At 36.1% G+C, this 20714-nt stretch overlaps 1 protein-coding gene and 1 pseudogene across 7 annotated transcripts in view; both read left to right on the forward strand.

The window, feature by feature from the left end:
• ACACA (acetyl-CoA carboxylase alpha) overlaps positions 1–20714 on the forward strand; it is a 242740-nt gene that overhangs the window by 52543 nt on the left and 169483 nt on the right. For all 7 annotated transcript variants that reach the window (XM_023522859.1, XM_023522860.1, XM_011379399.2 and 4 more), the window contains 2 exons: positions 15793–15925; positions 17188–17326. In XM_023522859.1, the coding sequence (XP_023378627.1) occupies positions 15793–15925; positions 17188–17326 (272 nt within the window). The remainder of the gene's footprint in view (positions 1–15792; positions 15926–17187; positions 17327–20714) is intronic.
• Positions 5710–5828, forward strand: LOC111731276 (annotated as a pseudogene).

Below are 20714 nucleotides of genomic sequence, written 5' to 3' on the forward strand. Positions count from 1 at the left end.
TTATATACTTAATATACAGACTGTAGTAAAATCCCATAGTGGAGCTGGCTGAATGTGACTGCCCTATCTTATAGTTATCCCTGGGACTTTGGGGTCCCTGCTTCTGAAAGATGAGGCAGAGAGTGTCAGTGGTCACCCCCATTTAACTGTTTAGAGGTTGAAAGAAAAGAGTTAAGCAAATTAATTATATTTTACTTAACAGATTCCTAGAACTGCAATGAACCAGAGAGATAATTTAGCCTATTTCCTTTTATTTAGATAGATGAGAAAACTGAAGCCTAAAGAGGGAAATAACTTGCCTAAAGATGAATAGCCTGAAAACTGAATTTCAAAGTCGATTGCCCTGATCCTATTTCAATAACTTTTCTACTCTACTTCCCTGACCATACAGATGTCTTAATTATATATAGACAAAATTAGTTTTAAGGAGTCAGTGAAAAAGTATTTTAGCCATGTGCCATGTAACGATGGGCTACAGATTAAGATTATAATTGAGCTGAAAAATTCTTAACGCCTAGTGACGTAATGCATTACGCAAATACCATGGTGTTACATTTGCCTACAGTATCAGTACAATAACATGCTATACAGGTTTGTAGCCTAGGAGTTGTAAGGGCACAACTTGTCACCCTAAAATATGTCTATTCAGCATAAGGATTATTTTAGAGTAGTTAACTTTAAGAAACAACAGACATGAGACTTCCAAAAACTAAGTAGTAACCCTTTGTAAAAGACATTTATGTTTCTAAGAATGTCTTTCTCCCTGTATGGAAAGAGAGAGAGGACCTCATCTCTAGAAATTCAGACTTAAATCTGTATAACAACCTTACCCTTGTTTACTGTTCTTTTTCTGATAACCTCTCATGACTGACACCCCCCAACATCTTCTGTCTTCACATGAAGATGGTATTTAAGGTGGTGGATTCAGCCATTGTTGGTGAGTTACTTGGTTTTCTTAGGTGTCCTCCATGTATACAGAAAGAATACATGTTATTAAACTTTTTTTGTTTTTCTGCTGTTATTCTGTCTTTTATTACAGGGATATCTCAGTCAAGAGCCCAGAAGGATAGAGGGAAAATTATTTTTCCTCTCCTACAGAGTAATAGGCTGTATCCATATAGTCTAGATTTGTAGGAGGCTATACTAAGTTTGTGTAAGTGCACTCTATAATGTTTGCACAACAACAAAATTGCCTAAAGTCGCATTTCTCAGAATGTATCTCTGTCCTTAAGTGCAGAGCATGACTAATCTAGTCTCTGGGCTATGAAGAGGAATAGAGGGCAGTATTTAGTGGCTGGTAAAAGAGGTCAGGTCTTTATTCTTATGTAAACATTTTTCTCCTTATAGTTCACTTAATGGTTGACCTGAAGGCTAATACCGGTGGTGGTATCTTCCCCCTTTAGATCATTTGTAAATGTGTGGGGACTATGACTGGTGGGACTACTTATGTTTAGAGAACAAGAGGACCAGTTAGAGAGATCTAAACCTTCTCTAATGTACTAGATGATCCCACACCACCAAGAATTGTTCTCAAAATATTGTAGTGCTCCTGCTGGGAAAGGCAGTTAAATCTAAATCCTTAAAGCCACATAGTGCCTTGAGAAATTTGTCTAATATGGCACTATGTGAAATAGAATGTTCATTTATTGGATTAGGAAATTGTGAGTTTGATAACAGTAAGAAATACCATTATAGCAAACTCAGCCAATGATGTTACAAAACAGTATGTAGTTGCCAGATCACTCCCAAAGTTGATGGCTCTTATTGCAAGACTGTGTGGTCAGTGGCATGCATGCCTGAGAATTTGTTTGCATGCCCTATAGTTGCAAATCTCATGTCCATAGCTTGTGGAGGAGCCATGGATTGAAGCGTGATCAACAGCTTGGAAAGGATACAATGCCAATTCCTACTCACTTCTCAGTGGCTAATGTTCCAAAATAGAACAGAGGTTCTTCATTGATTGATTTCTTAAGTCACTTGTAAATATGTTGTCCTTGGGGGTAATTTAAATTGAGTCAAATTTATTTGATATCGGAGAGAACTCTGTTCTGACATCTGCCACCAATTAGGTGTATGACCACACTAATTCATGGTACCTCTATGGACTCATTTTTCTCATCTATGAAAATGAGGATATTCATTCAGGTACTCCTCTTCACTCTTTGAATCCAAAGTTAAATAGAGACTAGTTGAGTTTAGGTTAGCTTCCTAAATGAATAGCCTAATCCTTCACAGGTCATAGATTAAAGGGGCAAGTACATTCCTAAGAGCTGTTAACTAGAGGTCATCTGAAACCAACTGAAGTTATTGCCATAGTATAGTGTTGCGAGCAAGGAAAGCAGCTACGGAAATAACACCCTTGAACTCATTTGTGTCTTTCCACAATGCCAGGTTTATTGAGTGGAACCTTCTCAGATAAACCAATCAGGTACCTATGCAGGTTAACACACAACACAGAGAGAGAGGAAGTACAGAGTCTTACACAACAGAGTGAAGAGATGAAAGTCCTTGTTGTCTCCAAAGCAAGCTCTGTTGACTGGCGGCAATCCGTGCATTGGTCCCAAGCCAGGGGCTATGACAGGCAGAAGCTCAGAGTTTTCAGATCTTGCCACACCTGTCCACGATGCTCTCAGGTTGGCTTGAGCATCGTCTGTCTAAGGTGTTCAGCTTATATAGACCTTGTAAGGTAGGATCCTTATGTGTATTGGCTCCTATAGTGGGGGTTTATCCAGGTCAGCCGTGGCTGAGGGTTCTGTGGTTTTGGGCAGTTTGGTTACACCCTAAAGGCATACCCATTATGTGCCAGTTGACATGACTGTCATGGCTCACGTGGAATCCATTTTGTAAAGTCCCTAAAGTCCTCATTTCTTTATGCTCTGTACATATAGGATGGGAGTGAGCCTCTTAAGTTTAGGGCTTGGCTTTAGGTGCTAAATGAGAAATCTAGTGAGAATGATGGGTAGGCAGGAATAGAAAATAGACTTTTGCAGAGATGAAAATGACTTGCAGCACACGTTTTCCATAGTGTACCAATAAAACACTGGATGAATCACTTTTGAAGCTTTATACCCAAATGTCTGGAAATAGCATCCTAAGAAAGTAGTTATAGCTTGATGGGAATATACATTGTATATTCCTCATAGTAGACAACTGCTTTTTAGATAAGATCGGCTCTAGGGGTTGATATATCAATCAGCTAGGTTGATATATTTCTGAATCTCACTATTAATATTTAATTGAACATTTGAGAAAATACTATTAAAGACTGAATGTGGGTATCTTAATTTTGATAACTAATGTATGATTTGATAGCATGTAATAGAGCTATCTAGTTATATGGATATTGACATTTTTTCTGATCCTTGTGGAATGCTACTTGAGGTCAAATTGTTCTTCATACTTACAATATGCTCTAAATCTAGATCACCCCACACTATCAACCTTTATCAACAAAGATTATAATTAGTGTTGTCAACAAGTTTGCTGAATTACTAGTTAAAGTCCGGTTGGAAACAGGTTAGCTCCACAGTTGGATCTTTTACTTCTTAGGGTAGTGTGATTTCTTTAAATCTTTTTTATCTTATAATTCAAGGTATAGTATTTGAATGCCACCTCAAGTTTCTCTTAAAACTTTTTGAAATATATATCAAAGGGCCAACATTTTATGTTTAGCAAGCATGTTTGGTTAACAACTTCATTTGAAAACAATCTAATTGTTTTAAGACAAGTAGTTCCTACTCTGGAAGGAGAAAATGATTAAGTTCATTCAGATGGTGAGTTATATTCCTATCTCCTTTCTGGTCTAGGAAAAAAAGTACTTTTTGATATTATTTAAATCTAGTGATAGAAGTAAAATTAAATAATAGCTGCAAAAACTTTTAGAAAAGTAAAATATGCCATACTGGAATTATATGATATTATTTATTATGGAGAAGTTATTTCGTGAAGTAAAATTTTTTAAATTAATTAATTTATTTTTTATGGTGATATTGGTTAACGAAATCCAATAAGTTTCAGCTGTACATTTTAACAGTAAGACATATATATATATTTACATTATGTGTTCACCTCCCATAGTTAGCTTTCTTTCTGTCACCACATATTTGACCCCTTTTACTCCATCTACCTCCCCTCTCCCCCATCTTCCCTCCCTCTGGTAACCACCAGTCTATTATCCATGTCCATGGTCATTTGTCCTGGTCATTTGTTGCTTTTAGGTTTATATCCCACATATAAGTGATATGTGATTTTCAACTTTTTCTGTCTGGCTTATTTCACTTAGCATGATTATCTCAAAGTCCATCCATGTTGTCGCAAATGGCAGTATTTCATCTCTTCTTATGACAGTAAAATTCCATTGTATATAGGTACCACAGCTTCTTTATCCAATCAGCTATCGTAGGACACCTCGGTTGCTTCCATGTCCTGGCCACTGTGAAAAATGCTGCTATGAACATCGGTGTGCAAATATCTTTTCGAATAGAAGTAATATTTTTTAACTGGTAAAACCTCTTTAAGCCTTTTGCATATCAGAACTTAAAACTTGGAAATTTAGATTTGAAAAGTTTTTGATTACAACAAACATATACTGTCAATATTGTAATTTGGATGTTGAGAATGTCGATATAAGAAACATCCAAAACTGTAGAGAATTTTTGAGTTTATTTCAACCCAAACTGACAATTGCTGGAAAGCAAGATCTAAACTGCTCAGATGAATGTTTCACAGTGTCTTTTATGCATTTGAAATTAAGGAGGAAGCATGAGGAAAATTACATGAGAGTGGGAGAAGGCAAGTAGGGATTGGATTACAGAATTGTTAAGAGTATGGTCTCTCTTGAGGGTGGTTACACTTATTTCAAAGGTTTGTTAACCTAGATGCATGGAAACAATGGACAGGGCTTGGTTAAGGCAAAAATAAACCTATTACTAAAAAAGTTATATGCCTGGGGCATGACTACCCACCATGACCTGCCTAGGGAAGAATTTATGATCAGATCACCCTGACAAGTTACTTTCTATAGAACCCCTTTTTTTACCTCCACAAGAATAACTATTTCTGAGAGGGCAGGAAATTTCATTTTCCCTTCCTATTTTTTGGCTCATCTCTCTCAAGTTTTACCATGGGAAATAAATAATAAAATTGGCTCTGGTTTTGAGTTTGTTATGGGTTTTCTTATTGGTTGGCCTGTGAAAACGTTCTTATGCTTTGGCTTTCTTAGTGTTTCTCAGTTAGCTTCCCTGAGCTTTCTCCCTTCCCCCAACAGTTCTCCGAACTCTTTACTCTCAATGCTCCTTCCTTGATATTCTGAGGTTCCCAGTTGCCATGGTGCCTCAGAAGTGAGTAGACAGAGAAGGTCATTATGAGATCTGCAACTTGTTACTCTTGCTGAGGGTAATGGTTTCCTCTGTCTCCCACCCACTCCTTTCCATTCAGAAAACAGGAACTGTCTATGTCTGTATATGTATTATAGTCTCTAGAGTTTATTCTATGAACTTAGCCAATTGTAGAAATTAATTAGGAATGTTTTAAGTGGAACTCAGGACAGCTGCTTGACAATGTCTATTACTGTTATTCAGGTGTAATGCATACATTTTCCCCTTCTTTCTTCCTGTTAACATACATTTACAAGTGAAGCTTGCATTTACTACTGAAAAATTGTAAATTATTAGATGTATAGAAAAGTTGGAGATTCAAAAAGTATTAAGAGTCTATGGCCATGCCATCCTGAACACGTCCGATCTCGTCTGATCTTGGAAGCTAAGCAGGGTCGGGCCCAGTTAGTACTCGGATGGGAGACTATCTAGGAAGACCAGGCACTGTAGGGGAAAAAAAAAAAAAGTATAAAGAAAGAAAAACAATATGGAATACAATCATTCAGCAATAACAGCTGTAAATATTTGATATGTTTATTTTCAGTGTTTTTTACCCATTAAGGATAAATTTTACTAAAAAATATATGCATAGAGGGTATTGTAATGAATGTACAGCTGTTTCCCGCTTTTTTTCAAGTAACATTTTCTCATGTCATTAAAAATCTTTTATAAACTTAATTTTTTATTTAGCTTTTTATTTTGAAATAATTTTAGATTTACAGAAGAGTTGTAAGGATAGCAGAAAGTTCCTGTATATCCTTCACTCAGCTTCCCCTACTATTAACATTTTCCATAATCATGGTACATTTATTTAAAGTTGTCAGATTTAACAAAAATATAGGAGACCCAATTAATTTTGAATTTCATTTAAACAATCAATGATTTTTTAGTATAAAAAATTAAATACTGCAAATACTGCATCAGACATACTTATTATATAGAAAAATATTTGTTGTTTGCCTGAAGTTCAAATTTAAATGGGCATCCTGTAATTTATTTGGCAACTGTATATTTATTAAAACTAAGTAATTAACATTGGTATAGTACTTTTATGTAAACTACAGACTTTATTTGGTTTTCAGTTCTACCCCCACCCTTGCTAATAGAGATAACTGTATATTTCCAATTTCTGAAATTTTCCAGAGTGCTTGAGTAGAGTTATGCTTTTTTTAAGTGGCTTTCCCTACTATCGGCTCTTTAGTTTCTGAGGCAGTTAATTCTTAACCATCCATTTTCTTTTTTCCAAACATTTTTTGACATTTCTAATCTGTTGGGGTCTCCCCTTCCATTCTCTTTGTTCTTATGTCTTTATGCCTCTTTTATTATTTTATCGTTATTTTTGTGTGATTTTGGTAGGGAACAATAATAAACAATTTCTCAGTGTGCCATGTTCAGCTGGTAATGCCATTCTCTTATCAATCTGTTGCAGTTAGGCTTCTGCATTTACCACTCCTCTGAAACTATTTAGAAAACTCTCTAATGACCTCCTAATGGCAGCATCCGTGTTGCCTTTGACGCTCCTTATTGAAACTACTCTCTATGTTTTATGATCATTCTCTCTCCATTTTCCTTTCTGAGCCTTCCCTCTTAGGGGCTTGAACAGGCTTGACTTTTTCACATGCCCCTTAATTGTTGGTCTTCAAGGCATACTGGCTTCAGTCCTCTTTTCTTCTTATGCTATACCTTCTCCCTTGACTGTCTTTAATTAATGGTACTTCCATTACTCTGGTCTCCCAAGCCAGAAATATGGGTGTTATGCTAGATTCCTGTCTCCGCCATCCCTCACACCTAATCAAATACTCTTGTTGATGCCTATCCCCCAATACTTCTTGAAATCATCCCCTTCTTTCCAATGCTATTGCCATTGTTTTTGCTCTTATGTCTTGTCTGGATTACGGCAATAGCATTTTAGCTCTTCTCCAATCTCTTTCCACCTTCAGTATAAGCTCCACGTGGCCATTGGGATCTTTCTGAAAGATAAGCTTGATCATTTCACAGCACTACTTCATTGGGTCGCTATTACTCATATAATATATTAGTATCTAGCCAAATATTGTGCCAGTACTTAATATTATTTCTGATACTTATGACAGTTCTAGTCATTATTATGGTGGGCTTGATGAAATGTTAGGAGCCCAATAATATCTCAGAGATGTTTGAACTGGGTTTTGAAGGATGAACAGGAAACAGACCCGTTAACAAAAATAGGTGTGTATAGTAGGAATGGTGGAGATGGTGAGGTTGACAATATGTGGAAAGTTATCAGACTGTGAATCATCTAGCATGTTCAGGCAATTATAACTCACTGAGTATTACTGGAACGTAAGGGATCCAGACAGGATAGCTAGTACAGTAGAAGAAGAGGCTGCTGAGATAGAGGTCAGATCATTAAGTATGTCCTACTAAGACACATATAAAATAGAAAACAATAATTAGGTGTGGCTGTACAACAGAAACATTTGTGAAGTTTTAAAGAACTATGGATTCCTGAGCCTATCTCAAACTGATTAAAATACAGTCTCTGGTCATGGAGCCCAGGAATCTTCAATCTCATACTCTTCAAATGAGTCTGATATGAAACCTTGCCTGAGAACCACTTTCTCAGAGTTTAGAACAATGTCTGGCATACAGTATATGTTTAATAAATGTTTGTTGCATTGAAGTTAAAGTTGTGCAAATAGATTAGATCATGATGAGGAAGACTAGGTAAAAGGGAAATGTAATTTAGGGAAATATTTATCTTTAGGTGGAAGGGGGCGGAAAATAAAGGAGACAGAAAATTATCAGTGAGGTAGAAGAAGAACCAAGAAAACCAAGGAAAAGATAATTTTAAGGTAGAAGATGGGACATATAGTGTTGAATAGAGATGTGAGAAATAAAAGACTGAGAAAAAACACTGAAGCTAGTGAATAGGAGGATCTTTGAGCAAATAGTTTTAGTAGATGGCAAGAAATTAGAAGTGAATAAATGGTGAAGGAGTAGGAATTCAACAGTATGTTACTCTTAAGAAATTGATGGCAAAGAAGAAAATAGAACAGTTACCTGAGGGGGATAGTAAGATTCCCCTCCCCCCACAATGTTTCCATGTTTCCTTATTGGCGTGTCTTTCCCCTGACTATTGAAATTCCATTCACCCTTTGAGGTCATCACTTTTTAGAGTCTTTCTCAAATACTGCCTGTGCCGTGAAACTTTTCTTGTTTTTCTCCTATTTTGTTTTTCTCTTCTAGTAGTTTGGCCTTCCATTTTCCACAAAAATTTCATTCTTCATTGTTCTTAAGCCAGCAGTCTCCCTTAAGCTAATAGTCCCTGCTCCTTCCAGATACTCTTTCAGTTCATAATTTTGCCTCATATTTCATTGAGAAAATAGAAACTATCAAGCCAGAAATTCTTCTTTCCAACATCTAATTTCAAACTTTCTTGTGTCCATACTCATAGTCGCATTTTTCCTTCTTGTTATAAAGACTTCTTAAGGTCCTCCCCTTTTTCTGTCATCCTCTTCTTTTGTACGTTTTAAATATCTCTTTTTCTACTAAATCATTCCTGTTGGCATTCAGACAAGCTCTTATAACTCCCATTTTTATTAAAATCCTTCTTTGATACCTATGTTTCTTTCATCATCATTCAGTTTAAAATATTTTCATATTTTCACTGATTTATTTCTTTACTGAGCTATAATTAACATATAACATTGTATTAGTTTTAGGTGTACAACCTAATGATTTGATATATGTCTATATTGCAAAATGATTATCACAATAAGTTAATATTCATAACACACAGTTACAATCTTTTTCTTTTGATGAGAACTTTTACGATCTACTATCTTAGCAACTTTAAATACACAATATAGTATTGTTAACTGTAGTCATCATTCTGTGCATTACATCCCCAGGACTTATTTATCTTATAACTAGAAAGATTGTGTCTTTTGACCACCTTTACTCATTTTGCCCACCTCCACTGTGATTTTTTTTGACCCATAAATCATTTAGAAGTGTAGTTATTAATTTCAAGACATTTGGATATGTGTTAAAATCACTTGGATATATTTTAATGTCTTTGTCAAAAATGATACTTTATGGCCTAGCGTATGGTCTACTTTGGTAAAGTTTTGTAAACATTTGCTAAGAATGTGTATTTTGCAGTTGTTGGTTATAGAATTCTGTATATGTCAGAGTTAAGTCAAGTTTTTCAATTGTGTTATTCTTATGTATCCTTGACTATTTTTTGCCTACTTGTTCTATCAGTTGCTGAAAGGGGACTATTACAATATCTTAACTACCAGAGACTTATAAATCAATAAGAAAAAGATACTTCAACATTTTATAAAGACATTTCAACCCAATAGAAATATGGGGAAAGGACTTAAACTTCACAAAAGAAGATATTCAAATGGCAAATAAGTATATAAAAAGGTGTTCAATACTGTTGGTCATCAAGGATTTGCAAATTAAAATCACAGTGAATTAAATACCACCTCAACCAAAAAGGCTAAAGTTAAAAGACTGATGATACAAATATTAGCAAAGATGTGGGGAACATGGAACTCTTATACATTGCTGGTGGGAATATAATTTGGCACACCACTTTAGAAAACTATTTACCAGTATCTTTTAAAGTTAAACATATACATACTCTATCAATAAGCAAGTCCTCTCCCAAAAGAAATGAGCGCATTTGTCTACCAAAAACCAAAATACAAGAACAAGTATAGTTCGTGGTATCGTCAGTGGAAGTGACCATCTTGGGCAACTGAGAGGAGGGTTGGGCCAACAGCTCTAATAGACTGAGGTGTGTTTGTGGTTGGGGCAAGCACATTGCTGGCTAAGGCTACGTGCATGCATAGAATAGATGAGAAGGCCCAAGAAAAAATAAAAGCCAGGGCAGACTTGAAAATGTCCTTCAACTTTGAATGTGCTACCCTACCTCACATACAGACACATGAACAGAATACAAATGCTTTTCTGACTAAAAGTGTTTGAGTTTAACCCCTGCTTAATCATTGGTTGACATCTAAGTGCAGACATAGAGGTAACTCCTTAGAAAGCAGGTTTGAACATAGAAACAAGCAATAAAAAGAAAATGAACTGAGGTAGTAGTGGCTGCACACTTTGGGGACAGCAGATTTCGCAAATTTAGCCCAGGCAAGTTGTTAAGCCAAGAAAGAAAGAAACAAGCAAACAATAGTAACAACAATTTTCATGAGTAAAAGAAATCAGAATCCAGAGTTGCTACAATAAATTATTTAATATGTTAAGTTTTCACCAAAACATCATGAAAGATGAAAAGAAATAGGAAAGCCTGATTCATATTTAGGGGAAAAAAGTCAATAGAAATTGTCTCGAAGTGTCCCTAAATGCTGGATTTAGCAGATAAAGCCTTCAAAGTAGCTATCATAAATGTGTTCAGAGAACCAAAGGAAACATGTTTAAAGAATTTTTTTTAAGCTAGGACAACACTCAATAAGCAAAATTCTCAATAAGGAGAGAAATAAAAGAAGCAAATATCACCAAAGAAGATATACAGATGGCAAGTAAGGATGTGAAAGGATGTTTAACATTATTAGCTTTAGGGAAATGCAAATTAAAACAATGAGATATTATTACACTTATCAGAGTGCCTGAAGTAAAAACTAGTGACAACACCATATGTATGCAAGAATGTGGAGAAATTGGATCACTTGTACATAGTTGGTGGGAATGTAAAATGACACAGCCACTCTGGAAAATAATTTGGAAATTTTTTATAAAATTGAGCATTTACCATATGATCCATCAATTCCACTTCTAGTTATATACCCATGAAAAATATCACAGACTATAATATCTGTATACAAAAATCAGTTGTATTTCTGTACACTAACAATGAACAAGCAAAAATGAAATTAAAATAATTTCATTCACAGTGGCACCAAAAAGTATAAAATACTTACGAGTAAATTTAACCAAAAAAGTGTAAGACTTGTCCAATAAGAGTTATAGAACATTGCTGGAAGAAATTAAAGATCTAAATAAATGGAGAAACAGTCTACATTCAGAGATGGGAAGACTCAGTATTGTCAAGATGGTGATTTTCCTTAAATTGATCTATAAATTCAGTCCACATCAAAATCAGCAGGCTTTTTTTTCTTTCTAGAATTTTCTAGAATTTGGTAAGCTGATCCTAAAATTTACATGGAAACCCAAAGGACCTAGAATAGTCAAAACAATTTTAGAAAAGGAGAACAAAGTTGGAAGACTTATACTCCCTGATTTCAAAACCTACCATAAAACCATAATCAAGGCCATGTGGAATTGCTGCAAGGATAGGCATATACATCAGTGGAACAGAATTTAGAGTTCATTTCTGAACCTTGATATACACACACACACGTGTGTGTGTGTGTGTGTGTGTGTGTGTGTGTGTGTGTGTATTCAGATGATTTTTCAAAAGAGGTACATCCTTGATTCAAGCTTTCTCTGCTTGGAAGAGCCCCAGTGTGAAACAGTCTCTCACAGTGTGCTGCAGTATAACTCAGACTGCATTGCAATCAAGCCAGCTAATGCATCATCGTCTGACAGATAAACTGCTACGTCATCCTTGGTGCTTGGCATGTTACAATGCTGGGATCATTGTGGGCTTCTAGTTGGATTTTGTGTCAGGTATGTGTCTATTTTTGACACTCTATTCATGGTAGAAAATGAGGATACTTTGAATTTGGAGGAATGAATGAATATGGCTTTTTATTTCTTGTGTTCTAATACAGAAGGATTGTAAGCAGCATCTATAAAAGATTAGAAATTCTAATTCTGTTTTTGGATCTGGGTGTGCTGTCTTAGTGTTTAAGTTGTTTTAGAAAGATCTCTTTGGTGAAAGAAAACACAAACTTGATGACTGAATGTGCCTCTTTGGCTCGTTTTTCTGATACAATTGAGTGCAAAATAGCCTGCTTTATTCTATAATCAATGATTTATTTGGATTTTGAATGTTCAACTTATATAATAAAAGCAGAGAGTGATTCTTTTTTGCAGCTGCCTACATCTGGAGACACTTAGACGTGTGTACAATTGAGCTCCTTCTACATTTGTGGTCAATGTAGTTGTTCTAAACAAAGGCCTCGGTGCTCTATTTTGAGACGTTACTCTGAAGAGACAGATAGAAGAGAGCCTGCCTATGTGTCAGCTTGGTTCTTTAAAGAAAAAGTAAACTTGACTAACTTTATCAGACATTGGCATAGTATAAAAGGAATGGTGCAAAGTGCTACAGATGAGAAAACAACCTAGGACTTCCATTTTCTATTATGGCTGGTGGTCATTTGAGTGGCCTGATTAAGTCTTTTCAACTGGGATTACCTGAATGTCCTAAGATCAAAGTTTATTTTAATCATTTTATCTCCTATTTCATTATTTATCTTCTATTTGTGCTCCAGGACTTTTGTGTACTTTTGTTTCGGAGGGTTTTTCTGGAAGATTAATAGGTTCTCAGCATAACTAGTATCAGATTATTAACTATTTCTATTCAGAATTTTGGTGGGAATTTTTCTATGGTGGATAGGTGATGTTTGATGTGACTGGTAGATTCTAGCTGTTAGAGTCTTTTCTTTCATTACAAGACAGCAATATCATGAGTATCTAATTAATTAAAAGCAAAACAGGACTATGTTATTGTATAATATTCATCCACCATTTATTTAAGTGATATGTCTGTGGCAAATTTGCTTTCATAACAATAGATGTTTCCTAGTAGCCTTTCTAGGCAGGATTTTCCTTTCCTGCTTAAAATGAATTAGACCTCTGTGTCTAAAATATTTGTCTGGGCCCCTTTTCAAATTTTGACATCTTCTTTGTGTCCCATTTGTACCAACTCTATTCTTATTCTCAAGTTTTAGTGAATAAAATCTTAGATTTTTTTGTTTTTAAAAAGTTTTTTTTTGTATATATCACTATTCTGGCCTAAAAATTAGAATCGTCGCATCTACCTTATACAGTTCCTTATTAGTGCCCTGTTTTGTCCTTTCTAACTGTTTTCTTTACTGTTTGACCTGCTTTCCACCCCTCCCCTTTACCGTCTGATAATCAGTATTATTTGTTTTGATTAGTTCTCAGAAATTACCTACTTAGGCTGTACTGTCTTTCTCCCTCTGGATTTCATGACCCCATTATTTTCTTGGCTTAGTTGTCCCTGTAAACTCCATCTTTTTTTTGCCTTCCCTGTCATGTGCTCCTGGCAGCTGGGAGAGACTGTGGAACTTTTCTCTAGTGACCATCAGAAGAAAGTGACTGTTGTTAAAACATATTTGCTGCGGCTAATGCAGAGTTGCTACAATCTGTTTTCTAGTTATACAAACTTTTATATTTCTCTCCCTTTCCTCTCAGTCCCCCTGGGAAATCAGCTAATAGTATATATGAGCCAAATGTAGGGAGGGAATACAAAAAGGAGGAAAGGTGGAGAAATATGGAAATTGGGGACAAAGTAGACAAAAAGACTGTAGTTTGAGGCCATCAGGAATACTGTGGTGTGGCTGATGCAGGGCCAAGAATTAGGCAGAAGACACAGTCTCTCTTGTCCTCCTGGGTTTTAAGCACCTGCAATAAGAGGACGAGCTGTGGCTTATGTTTACAATGCTGAAATCTGAAGACAAACTTCCATTCCTCTGCCATTGTGGTATGGAGAGTTCTGCAGAGGGAAATAAGGAGATGAGATATTACATGCTTCAAAGGTAAGTTTTAAAGTGCCATATTGAGCAATATATATGCTTAAAAAACAGTAAGACATTGCAGCAAAGCCCCAGAATTGATGGGAAATTAGATTTGATAATTTTTTTTTGTACCTAAAAAACTATCTTTTTTTAAGGAAATGAAGAAAACCTCTCATATTCAATCCTGGATTTCTCAACCCTTATTTTACATTCAGAATTTGAACCAAAGATACCTGAGCCCATGTGTGATATTGTAGCTACGTTGCAAACAAGAACCCCTGTGCAGATCTTTCTCTGCTATTTTCATTAAGGGATCTCACTCAGTCTGTGCTAGATTTGCTCGCTGGATTTGGCTCGTTTCAAGAGTGAAGTCTCTTTAACGATTGTGAAGGAAGATACCAATTATTCATAGTTTGTAGCATCCCTGTGAGAGGTGGTTTTGTGGAAAACGTTTTTTTAGAATATGGCTCTGCTGCAGTTTTCCTGTCTTGTGACAGTGGGCAGCCAAATTGGAGTTGTTAAAGGTGCCAGGCTTTCTTACTTTGGGGTCTTCCTTCCTGCTGTTAGAACTCAGGCTGAGGAAGAAATGAATCAGACCTTCTTGGCCTCCTTCAGGCCTCTTGCAGGTCTGTGCCTTATCCATCAGAGGATTGGCATAAAAGCCCTGAATGATTTGCTTGATAGCAAATCAAGCAAAAGGTCACTCTCTTATCTTTTTTGTTTGCTTATTTTTGTAATCTTGAGGATTTTTTTCTTTTTTTGAAAAAAAATTACATGAAAATTAAGCTGGACTTTGGCACAAACAGAAAACGGAAGATACCGAGTTGGCAAAATTAGTCTTTAGAGCAGTCATCCTTTCCTTTTCACTTAACTTCTACCCTTTTGGGGGAAAACCAAGCAAAATTTCCACTGAGAGTCAAATAAGTAAAAAGCAACCAATATGTATATCTACATATATAATCAAAATGATTTATATGTGTATATATACCAAACATTATAACATTGTTTTATTGTTTTATATGTGTAAAACAACATATGTAAATAAAGAAAAACATGCATGTATTTTGTTTTTCTGTGGTTAAATACAGCAGGTGATATGTGCGTTTATTCTAAGAATGCATCCCTTGTGGAGCAGTCTGTCTTCCAATTTGAACAGTCATCTAGGCTCCAGGGAACTCTCTTCTTTTTGTGTTGGATCCTCTGTTTCTTGTATCCCTTGTCTTCCTTTTTCTTGGTTTACTCCATTTTTTTGGAAGGCAACATTCTCTAATAGTTTCTGGAGAAATGTAGGTGAGAGGTGAAGATTTTGAGATCCATAGTTTCTAAACTCAAGATTAAATCTTGTGATGAATTCCTTGCCTAGCTTAATTTTATCAATATAGACTGCCTTTTTCTTTTTTTTTTTTTTTTAATCTTATACTCAGGCAGCTCTTTATTGTTTCTAGGTTTATATCTTCTCCATCCCTTTACTCCCTCCCTGAAAACTGGTCTCTGTTGGTAAACTTTAATATTAGTTTTTAATATTCAGGAACACTTTTTTTCCTTAAATTTTCATATGAAAGGTCATTTCTCCCCTCTCTTTTGTTTAAAAAATTTGTGGTCTGCCAGCATTTAGTCTTCACAAGGGCGCAGTCAGAAGTGCTGTTATAAGGATGGCAGTAAAAAGCAGGTCTCCAGGGGAGATAGATGGTGTGAAGAAATTCTACTGATAGACTTTCATGGTTTCTCTATTTTTATAGGCCCAGCATGTCTGGCTTGCACCTAGTAAAGCAAGGTCGAGACCGAAAGAAAATAGACTCACAGCGAGATTTCACTGTAGCTTCTCCAGCAGAATTCGTTACTCGTTTTGGGGGGAATAAAGTGATTGAGAAGGTAAGTTATAACTTTAATAAGTTTTTTCCAAAGTACATGAGATATAATGCCTTGGTTTGTTGTCTACATTTGCTCAAAACTGATACTTAGATGTTCAGAGAGCTTGCAACTTTATGAAAATTATCCTTTCTGACTCCCTAGCATCCTATCAAATAATTTAACTATTTCCTGTAATATGTATTAAACACTGATAATTTAGTCACAGCTAATTAAGAAGTTGAAGCGATACTCATAATGTTCTTTTTAAAAGATCTTGTGGGTTTTATAAGGTTAGCCCACACTGATTTGGGAGGGTATGAGAAACTGATTAGCTTGTGGAGTGGTGGTCAGGAGGTAGTATGTCATAGCACTGGATTTAGAGCTGGGGGTATAGAGAATTTTAGGAGGGAAAGCTTAAACAGTTTGATACACTGACCTACTGGCTTCTGCTAAGTATTTGAGATGTTTAGAGGGAATATACCACATGAATAGTTAGGTGTCACTTTTGTCTAACCCATTACAGAGCTGAGAGGATGACTTGGTTGAAATAGTTTGCAGTAATTAAAAGATTAAAGGGTGGGAACCTATATTCCCATTCCTAAAAGTATTGCTTCAGCGATGTCTTTCTGTTAGTCTTCCAACTATTCTATGTTATCCTGGGGGCCATGATTACAAGACAGTTAAGGAGATGAAAGGTTTGTTTATAGAGAAGTCTCAGGACCGTTGATTCTTCTACTCTTTTTCTTTCTTATGACCATTTGTTCTGAGGCAGCCTCTACAATTCTAAGGCATTTGGGATTCAGCATTTTGGAGAGAGGTGGTAGTTGGTGCCAGGGTTCCTATACAAATTCAGGGTTCTGTGCCTTGTTTTACTATAGCAGAGAATACTGCATGAAACTGCACTTTTGATCTTCCTCCATTCCTCATTTGATAATATATCATCGCTCTGAAGTTCATCTTCTTCTGTTCTCTAGTAATTGGTATGGTAGAATAATTCACAAACTCATAAGATTTGAGTAACTGTGGTTTTTTTCCCTTCAAGAAATGAAGTTAGAAAGGAGTTTTAACTGGCACTTATTAAAGTATTTCCTTAGCTACCATTTAAAAAATATCTCTTGCTCACATGGGAGCTGGTTCCTAACTGCCTAGACCAGCAATATAAATTCTTATTGAAAATCTGGCTTTTCAGAGAAAGATCTACAAAAATTGTCTCATCTCTTTTCCTCCATCATTGCTTGCTTTGTCTACTTTTCTCTCCAATCCTCATGCCCCCACTCCTCCAGGTTCTTATTGCCAACAATGGCATTGCAGCAGTGAAATGCATGCGATCTATCCGTCGGTGGTCTTATGAGATGTTTAGAAATGAGCGTGCAATCCGATTTGTTGTCATGGTCACACCTGAAGACCTTAAAGCCAATGCAGGTGAGTTATTAGCATTACTCTTGAGAATAAAACATTGAATAGCACAGCCTTTAAGTAGGAGAATGGTAATTTACGGGGATTCCCAAACTCAAGAATTTCCAATGAAACCTTTTAAAAGAATATCTCTTTTAAAAAATGTCAATAATAGGCATATACAAGTAATTGTGCTATATTTAACCTCAGCACAGACTCCTGTCTAAGTAAAAATGGTAGAAATTTAACCAAAGTGTTGATTTGGGTTTTCAAGTGTATGCCTTTTCAATGTCAAGTATTTGCTAAACCCCATACTTTAGCATGTATAAGTGGAAAGGTTTGGAAGGAAATACTATTTTCCTGTGAGTTACATTGAAGTTTAGAGCATCTTAGGTTTAAGATTCTTTTTTTCCTTTCTTCCTGAAGGAGAGGCCTCTTAGGGGCCAGGTGAGTTTCACTCTGCAGCTCTTCTGTATGTTCTCTCTACTCAGATGGTCCTGCATCTGAGTTGTAGATAAAGACTGCTGTGGCCAGTCTTTCCTCTCCATATTTTTTATGACTAAAGTATAATCTCAAAGATAGAATGCCCACAGATAACATTAGTTCTTTAAAGAACTACCTTTTAAAACCTATTTTGGTCTGTATATGTTCTCTCTATATTGAGACAATGATGTAAAGACTATTTGTAAGGAATAAGGGTTATCATGTTATTTAGAAATGGAGAAGGCACCAATTTATTGCAAAGTAGATGTTACGATGTGAAATCATTTATATTGACATTTTAACAACCCTTAGCCACAATTTTCATATATGTAAAAGGAAGATCATAATGTCTAGTTCACTGAGTAGTTGTAAAGATGAAATTGCCTTACTAAATGTTTACTTTTATTACTTTTATTACTTTATTGCTTGCATGATTAATTTTTCTTTGTCTGTTTCTTCATGGTGCTCCTATTAGTTCATTTATTCATTCACTCAATGAACATGGAGGCCTACAGTTGAAAAAGGTGTGATCTTGCTCTAGGAAACAAATAATTTCAATACAATGAGGTCAGTGCGATAATAGAAATATGCACAAGGTACTACGAGAACACAGAGATGAGACATCATAACTCTGCCCCCTGCTCTTGGGTACAGGGTTAAGAGAAAGCTTTGTGAAGATGTTATATATGCCTAGCCAAGACTGAGTAAGAATTAGTGAAGCAATTAGAGGGAAGACAAAAGTGTTCCAGGCAGAAAGACCAGTATATGCAAATGTTTGAAGATGTGACACAGTAGTTTTCTGGAAATTATAGGTGGCTTGTTAAAGTAAAAAATATGATCCAGTATTTGTCAAAGAGGGCCTTGTTTTTCATTCTCAAGAACATAGACTTCAAGAAATGAAGTTAGAAAGGAGTGAGTTTTAACTGGCACTTTTTTCCATCTTCCTGTCATCCAGCATCAACAATTATCAATGCATGGCTAGTTTTTTTTCATCTGTACTTTTATCTCCTCCCTCACTCATACACAATTTCTAAAGTAAATCCTAGATATTATATTATTTGTAAATATTTCAGCATGTATCTCTAAATGGTAGATACATTTTTAAAAACATGAGTAATAAGATGGATGATTCAGATAGCATCTTGGAAGATCCATTTGTGGAAGGCAATACTAGAGGATATGAGGAGACTGAACATAGAGAAGAAGGGGTTGGTTTAGAGAAATTTAAGAGGAAAATTGGATGATTGAGCCAAGAGTTAATAATTACTATTGGGTTTCTGATTTGGTTGATTAGGTAGACACTAGTATCATCAATTAGGGCAAAATAATAGATAATATAGCAAGAAGAGCAAGATTTTGAGGGGACAGATTAGATTTGGAATATAAGCAGAGCCTATAAATTCTACAAAAAATTGGATATTTTCTTCCAGAATTTAGAAATAAAAAAGCTGGAGGTTAAGAATGTACATTATCAGCAAATGTGTAGTAGTTGACACTATCCCCTGAAAGAACAGATAGAAAATGCTAAGGATGAAATTTTATAGAAGACTAGAATTTAGGGATAGATTCAGGAAGATAGGCCCATGAACAATACTGAGAAGAAGCAAAAGAGAAAAGAAAATTTCAATAAGGAAGGGTCAAATGTGTCACCATTTAATAAAACAGAAGTAGGAAACTGTTTAGCAATTAAGAAATCATTGGTAACCTTTGCAAGAATAGTTTAAGAGGCACAATATGAGTATGCAGACTAATATAGGATTTTAAGGAATGAATGGGAAATGACATGGAGATAGCAAATGTGGACAAGTTTTTTTTAGAATTTGGTTGAGAAGAGAAGAAGAAAGGCAGTAACTAAAGAGAAATCACTGTCAAGGAAAGATTTGAATTTTTCGGAATAAAAGAGACTTGAAAATGTTTACAGTCTGAGAGAGAGGAGCCAAAGTGGGGAAAGGGACCTAGAGGAGATGGAAAGGGATGGGATCAAGAGCACAAATGGACAAAATATGCATATCTGTTAACTAAGAAATTCTGTTTTTTGGTATTCTGAGGAACAAAAATCAGGAATGGGGCAAAGATATTCATACAAGGATATTTGTTGTTAATATAATGAGATACTAGGAGTAACTCAAGTGTCCAATATTAGTGGATTAGTTAAGTAAAATGTACTACACAAAGTCTATAAAATACCATGCAGCCATTAAAAAATATTTGTGGAATAACATTTATTGGTCTGAGAATACATTCTGATAAATTGCTATATTATTTATATATTACTTGTAACAATATTACCACAAATGTAGCAGCTTAAAACAATAGACATTTATTATCTCTTTTGCTGAGCAACCCCAGGCTCAGCACTGGTACTAAATCTGAATCTGCATTAACCTGGTAAATACCACTTGCCGCATCCTGGTGGCTTCCTGAGACCCCCGCTTTACTCAACTTGCATACTAATCAAGTACTGGCAGGCAGTGACAGCCCTCAGGGTGCCCTATGCCTTTTGCTTAGCTGCCTCACGGCAGATACTGGTGGCAGCTGGCCTTGATTAGCAGCTTGGCCTCTCCCACTTGACTCTGCATCCAGCACAGACAGCTACCAACCACGGGTTGCTTTGTAGCTCTTACCAGGTCGCCCCGGGCAGGTCACAGGCAGTGGCTGATCTTGGTCTACACCAGTATTCCTCTCAAGAGGCCCCCAAACCAACACACCCAGTGGCTGGCTTGAGACCACAGCAGAGCACCATGTGATTAGCCCCATGAGCTACATACCCAAAAGGTTGTCTCGGCAAGCACCAGGCCCTCTGGGGCGAATCTTGCTCCATGGGGTCAGCGCTGCACAGTAGCTCATCCTCTGTGGTCATGACCAGTCCTCACAGTCAGTCAGCCTGAGGATCGGTCCCACCTACTGACATGCCAACAGCAGTTAAGGCTCA

Source organism: Pteropus vampyrus, unplaced genomic scaffold (genome assembly GCF_000151845.1).
Source record: "Pteropus vampyrus isolate Shadow unplaced genomic scaffold, Pvam_2.0 Scaffold358, whole genome shotgun sequence".
NCBI classification, from domain to species: Eukaryota; Metazoa; Chordata; class Mammalia; order Chiroptera; family Pteropodidae; genus Pteropus; species Pteropus vampyrus.